This window comes from Echinops telfairi, unplaced genomic scaffold (genome assembly GCF_000313985.2).
Source record: "Echinops telfairi isolate 266 unplaced genomic scaffold, ASM31398v2 ScPeMD7_1713;HRSCAF=2227, whole genome shotgun sequence".
Taxonomy (NCBI): Eukaryota; Metazoa; Chordata; class Mammalia; order Afrosoricida; family Tenrecidae; genus Echinops; species Echinops telfairi.
In genome coordinates, this window is record NW_022105611.1 from 19,854,531 (window position 1) to 19,861,842 (window position 7,312).

The following is a 7,312-nucleotide window of genomic DNA, read 5'->3' on the forward strand; positions in this document are numbered from 1 at the left end:
CCTCTCTGGTATCTCCAAGTAAACAGACAACTACTATCCTTATCAGAAGGGAGTGGGCCCTATTTGTTGTGGGATAAACAGTGGTGTCTGCTTGATCTAGACAGCTTTTAACTCTCAGTGAGAATGACTCCCACTCCACTCTTGATGACCTCCAAGTGTATAGTTATTCTCAAGCTAAATCTGGCATATATTTTGGGGAGACAACTTGGGAGAAATCCTTCTGTTCCCCACAGGGTGGATGTGTTTACTTTTAATGTGCCAGATCATAAGGAATAAAAGGTAAGAAAGATGCTTTTATCCATGGACTAGCTGGACAATATATGAGGGTAAGTAAAAAAGTATTGTTATGGCTCTTCCTTTCCAGCCTGGCCCTGGCATTATGGGTCCCACAAAGCAGGACAGTGTGAAGAGGGGACATTTGGCTGTCAGTGAGATGTACTCTCTGGTGTACATCAACAGTCACAAGCACATCCATGGAATAGCCTTCAAGAAGCGTGCCCCTCAGGCACTCAAAGAGATGGGAACACAAGATGTATGAATGGACACCAGGCTCAACACAGCTGTGTGGGACAAAGGAATCAGGAACATCCCATACGTATCTGGTATGGTTGTTCAGGAAATATAATGAGGATGAAGATTCATCAAACAAGCTCTATACATCGGTTACCTACCTTTCTGTGACCACTTTTAAAACCTACAGATAGTCAATGTGGATGAAAACTAGTGGATGATTATTGGTACTAGGATACCAGTGAATACATGCATAGGTTTATTCCACATAAAGTGTGTTTAAACATCACTCTGCAATCAGTGGATGGTTGCAGATAAGTTCTCTCAATAATGCCCTTCCCTAAGTCTCATTAAGGTACCTTCAATAACAGGCCAATGAAAAGAGCTTAAATTCTGAATGGGTGGTTTGCAGAAGGCCGTGGGTGACAGTGAAAGCCCAACAGTCACTTGCAGTTTCCACACGGTGAAGCTCCTCTGACCACAGGCCAGAGATGTGAATAGCAATCCTCCCAGAATGCACTGGAAAGTGCATTAATACTGGACTTTTTTTTCAAAGCTATGTAAATTTTTTTACAAAACAACCTTATCACCTTCAAAACACTCTCCATTACACTTAATACATTTGTCAAATCTGTGATTCCATTCTTGGAAACATTTTTCAGACTTATCTATTTGGATGGCAGACAGCATCTCCCTAGTTTTTTCCTTCACCTCTTCTATGTCATCAAATCACTGTCCACTCATGTCCCTCTTCATTCATGGAAACAAAAAGAAGTCACCGAGTGCGATCAGGTGAGTCAGGTGCATGGGGCAAGAGAGGCATGCTGTTTTTTTGCCAAAAACTGGTGCACAGAGATGGCTGAATGAGCAGGTGCATTGTCAGGGTGGCAAAACCAGTCCCGTCTGCCACAAATCTGTTCTTTTTTGTCACACACTGTTACACCATCTTCTCAGAACCTCTACATAGAAAGCTTGATAAACAGTCTGATCTGGTGGTGGAATGAACTCCAAATGCACCATGAGTTGACATTTTAGTCCATTCAGGCAGATGAAGGACATCCAAAACAAGGTTTATCATTCACACATCATTCAACATTTCACCTTTTTTGGAAATGAGAAAACCGCTTGTACACTTGAGTTTTTCCCATAGAGCTGTCCTTGTGAGCTGTGTTCAACATCATAACAGTTTCTGGGGCATTTTTCATGAGCAGGAAACAAAATCTCACAGCTGCATGCTGTTCTCTTAGACATCACACAAAACAAGGTTTGAGTGAAACTGCTTTTATGAAAAAATTCATGGTGACCAGAGAGAACCTTCCCAGGCGACACCACTGGGTGCACTAACTTGGAGCGAGTTGCTCAATGCTTGCCTAGCAGGGGAAAATATGTACTATGAAAGTTCTACCCACCTGAACTTTTTTCCAGTTTTTGAGGGGGTAGCCCCTTATAGGTCAGTTAAAATTTAACACCTTATCACTTGTTCTCCTTAAAAAAATTTTTAAAAAGTTTGTTCTAGTTTTTAATATTTTCTGCTTTTTGATTGAGGTTTTTCACTTTTATTTTGTTATTGTTGTTGGGAGTTTTTGCTTTTGTTTTGTATGTTTTTCTGTATATGAAATTCAGGACAGGTAAATCTATTGAGGCAGTAACTAGATCAATAGTTTCTTAGGGTTATGGCAGGGGAATTTGGAAGGCAATGGGGAACTAATAATGAATACAAGAAAGAAGATGTTCTAGAATTGATGATGGTAAGTAAAAGTTACACAACTCTCTAATATGAGTAAACCACTGAATTGTATGAGATGTGAATTATATGTCAATAAAACTGTTTAAAAATGGAGGGGCCAGGGTAGCAACGATGAAACATATAACTTTCCTCTAGTTCTTAAATGCTTCCCCCCGCCCCCCACTATCATGATCCCAATTCTGCCTTGCAAATCTGGCTAGACCAGAGATGTACATTGTACAGATAGCAACTGGAAACACAGGGAATCCAGGATAGATGACTCCTTCAGGACCAGTGGTGAGAGGGGCAATGCCTGGAGGGTGAAGGGAAATGTGAGGTAGAAGGGGGGAAATCTAAGTATAGCCTCCTCCCTGGGGGATGGACAGCAGAGAAGAGGGTGGAGGGAGACGTCGGACAGTGTAACTTATGATAAAACTATAATTTATGAATTATAAAGGGTTCATGGGGGAGGGGGGGAGGGGGAAAATGAGCAACTGATATTAAGGGCTAAAGTAGAAGGCAAATGTTTTGAGAATGATGAGGGCAACAAATGTACATATGTGCTTGACAAAATGGATGTATGTATGGACTGTGATAAGAATTGTACGAGCCCCCAATAAAATAATTTTTTTTTAAATGGAGAGGCCAATCAAAACAGTGGCTTCCTAGGGGATCTGCTGGACCAGTTAAATTCAAGGCAGAGAGGTCAACTCAGAAGGTGATGGCAATTGTTTTGAGAGATGATAAGGTGGCAATCTTGATAAATTTTCTCAAAGGGTACAGAATGATCATGAGGATTTACTAGATGTTTTAAGAACATGCAAAACTTCATTAATGAGAAGAAGGCCAGAAAAGTTACACTGTGGAGATTTTTCCCACCACCACAATGTCCTTGCACATTCTTTGAGGGTAGCAAGAACTGTCCCACAAGATTTCCTTGAGAAAACTTACTGTACTTACCCTACCACCCTAATCTTGGCCCTCCAGACTTCTTTTGGTTTTCCCAAACTCAAAGAACATATAAAAAGAGCATGATTTGGGTCCCTTGAGATGTCAAAACTACTGTTTTGACGTGGTGTAGATCAAAGATTGCACAACTCTTTGGGGCTGAGTTGGAGAGATGGAAACAACATCTTTAGAAGTATACAGACTTAGTGGAGATTATGTCAGGAAACAAAACAGCTTCACATTTTTACAGTTTTGTTTATGAATTTTATAGTTTGCTTCTATGAATTCGAAGCAAGACTTACCCTCAATTATATAAACAGAACTGAGCTATAATATAGCACTGAAGACAGAAACATATACAAGATAAGGAATAACACAAAGGAAAGTGTGGTCACCTATCAGACCTGTTTGAAAAAGGTCTTTAAAAAAAAAATTAGGCACTGTGCCCAGTATTTAACACTGGAGGAAAGGCACTTTAGGCAAAGCTCTGAATATGAAGTGCTAGGGGAACAGCAAGCAGGTGGATATAACTGAAACTTATACTCCAAAGAAGAGGTAAGAAAGAAAGGTGGAGTTATTGGGGACACGTTATAAAAATCCCTATACATTCTGCTAGAGTTTAAGTCTTCATAGGTAGTAAGAAAATCCTGCCCCGTTTTAAACGGAACAATGATAAGGTCATGGTATAACCATTGTGCAAAACAGTGTGGCATTTCCAAAATAGAATTACCATGTAGTTGTTATTAGATACTATCAAGTTGGTCCCAACTCAAAGCGACCCTTTGTACAACAGAGCAAAACACTGCCTGGTCCATATGACCCTACAAATCCACTTCTAGCTATATATGCCCAAAAGACTCAAAAGCAGAGCCTCAGACAGAGATTTACACACGAATGTTCATTGCAGTGCTAGTCACAATAGCCAATAGGTAGAATCAACCTAAAAGGCCATCAATTCATGAGTGGATAAACGAAATGTGATACATATCTACAATGGAATACTACTCAGTCAGGAAGAGAAATGAGGTCTTCGTACATGCCACAGTCCGGCTGCAGTTGAAAGGCAATCTATTGAGTGAAATTAGTCAATCACAAAAGGACAAATATAATTACCCTTATATAAAAAGACAAAAAAAGGCAAATGTATAGAGAAGGAAACGTACTAGTGGTTAGCAGGGGCAGGACAGAGGAGGAAGAGGGACTTAACAATGATGGAGATAGCACTAAGGGTAGGGTTGCACAGTCAATTATTATAATTGCTGTCAATAAGGTATACACCTACAAAAAGCTGAACTTGCAAACGTTGGGAGACATACATTTACAGTAACAACAAAAGAGAGTAGCTGCTGACCCTGCTTATGTATAAGTAAACACTTAATTGGATTTGGTTCCTTTGTAGGGATGTTCAGGGTCATGGTTTCATGGCACCTCCCTGTCAAATGGTCTAATAACATGTTTAGTGCTCTGTTCTACTTCCTTGCTTGTTAAAAAGTACTTGAGATCTTAAAAGCTTGCAAATGACTATCCAAGGCACAATTATTGATCTCTATTTGCCTGTAGCATCAGAAAAAGAAGGGGAGTCGGGAACAGGAGCAGGAAATGTAATATGTAGCTAATTGGCTCCATGAACCAGGACCTCTTTTGCTATGAGACCAGACCTAGACGGTACCTGGCTACCATTACTGAAGACTATGCTCCTGATCAGAAGAGGGAAATACAGAATAAAATTTCAAATTCTCAGAGTCAAAGCTTTCTGCAACCATGAAAGCTGGAGGAACTCCTGCTAATATGAGAAAAAGTTAAACTTTAAAATAAAAATGTCTCTTAAAGTAACTTTAAAGCCAATATGAAAAAGAATGTTGTATCAGGATTGTAGGAAGGCTTATAAACAACCTGCAGTGTGTAGATGGCACAACCGTGCTTGCTGACAGTGAGGAGGACATGAAGCACTTGCTGATGAAGTTCAAGGACTGCAGCCTTCGGTATGATTACAGCTCAAGGTAAATAAGACCAAAATCCTCACACTGGACCAAGAGGTGCCATCGTGATAAATGGAGAAAAGATTGTCAAGGATTTTGTCTTGCTTAAATCCACAGTCAATGGTCATGAAAGCAGCAGTCATGCACTGAATAAATCTGTTGCACAAGATTCTAAAGTATTAAAAAGCAAGGCTGTGTGTATGGATTGGGATAACAGTTGTATGAGCCCCTAATAAAATGTTAAAAAACATATATATAAAAATTAAAAAATTAAAAAACAAATTTAAAAAATAAATAAATAAATAAATAAATAAAAAGCAAGGCTGTTACTTTGAGGACTAATGTGCACCTGGACTCAAGCCATAGTATTTCCTTCCTTTCTTTTCTTTTTTTTTCCTGGAGCTTTTTATTTAATTATTTATTTATGTTTGGGGTGGGGCTCTTACATCTCTTAGCACAATCCATACATTCATTCATTGTGTCAAGCACATTTGTACGTCTGCTGCCATCATCATTTTCAAAGCATTTTCTTTCTACTTGAGCCCTTGATATCAGCTCTAAGCCATAGTATTTTCAATCATCTCATATGCATGTGAAAGTTGGACACTGAATAAGGAAGCCTGAATAAGAATCGATGCATTTGAATTGTGGTGCTAGCAAAGACTATTCAAAGGTCCCTGGACTGGACTGCTAAAAAGACAAATCGGTCTATTTTGGAAGAAGTACAGCCAGAATCTGGCTTAGAGGCAAGGATGCTAACACAGTTTTACATAATTTTGACATACTGTCAGGAGAGACCAGTCCCTAGAGAAGGATATCATGGTTGGTAAAATGGAGGGGCAGCGAAAAAGAGGAAGGCCCTCAATGAGATGGATCGAGACAGTGGCTGCAACGATGGGCGCGGCATGGGAACAATGTGAGGAGGGCATAGGAACGTGTAGTGTTTAGTTCTATTGTGCACAGGGTCCCTATGGGTCGGAGCGGATTCGATGGCACCTAACAAAAACAGTCTATTTAAACTCTTTGTTTTTTTAAGAAAGCAAAAACACCAAAACAATTGTTCAGCTTACTAGTACAAAAAATCTAACTTGCTTTATGCTTTTTATGAATGATCTATGTGGTATCAAAGCGACAAAAACAACTTGAAAGATTAGATAGGAACTTAAGAGAGAGGCAGTATACTTATTTATGTCAATGGAGGAACAACTAGAAAAAGAGGGTAAAGAAGGTTGTACAATTCAAGGAATGCACTCTGTATCACTAGCTGGTACATGCTGAAATTGTTGGATTGATAAATGTTTGCTGTGTGTATTTTCAGTAACATCAAAATATAAACATTTTTTTACAAAGAATTTCATGCAGAGAGAAAGAGCAGTGGCGAGAACACCAGGAATTTTGTTGTGAGCACCTCCACGAATGGTGCTGCCATTTACAAAAAAATGCAAAAGGAGTAAGATGTCAATGCAGTTAGGCTTGAGGTGCTTACGAGACATGCAAATGATGAATGAAAACTTCTGTGTCAACTATGAAAAAGAATACAGATGTTAGTTCTATTTATTAATTGTTATCCTTACCTGAAGAGGGGAATGGCTTGTTTGAAAATGGGATCATTCCTCAGGAACAGCACCTACAGCCAAACAGACATGTTAGGACAATCTTAAACATCCATAAGCTTCCATGCACCTCTTCTCAATGAAGTCTAGAAATTCAGAATATACAATCCAAAAGGATTCAAGGGTTCTTGTCTAGCAAAAAAGGTGTCCTAGAGTCAACATCGAACATGCAGGCAGGTCAGCGTCCTCATCTTTCTTATTCCATCCCCACAGAAAATGCTTAGAAACAGAAGCCCCTGCTTTTTGTTACCGTTACCCAACTTGATCTATTTTTTTCTAATATCCATCGACAATTATTATGTATCTAGCATATAGCATAATGCAAGGGACTTTCTTAAATCCTCTTTACATCTCAAAACAATACCCCAAGGAAATTTTCAGGTAAAGCAACAAAGGTCAAGAGAGATTATATTCCAAGAAATTATTACTTGGAATATAGGACTCTGCCTCTGTTACAGCACACTGTCTCAGTGATATACTGATAAACAATGAGAGGAGGCCTGAACAGTGGCAACTTTCCCCTAAGCCCCCCCCCC

At 39.4% G+C, this 7,312-nt stretch overlaps 1 protein-coding gene across 1 annotated transcript in view; it reads right to left on the reverse strand.

Annotated features, from left to right (window-relative positions):
• MRPL48 (mitochondrial ribosomal protein L48) overlaps positions 1 to 7,312 on the reverse strand; it is a 50,334-nt gene that overhangs the window by 33,636 nt on the left and 9,386 nt on the right. The window contains exon 2 of the mRNA XM_045293228.1: positions 6,738 to 6,790. Within this exon, the coding sequence (XP_045149163.1) occupies positions 6,738 to 6,790 (53 nt within the window). The remainder of the gene's footprint in view (positions 1 to 6,737; positions 6,791 to 7,312) is intronic.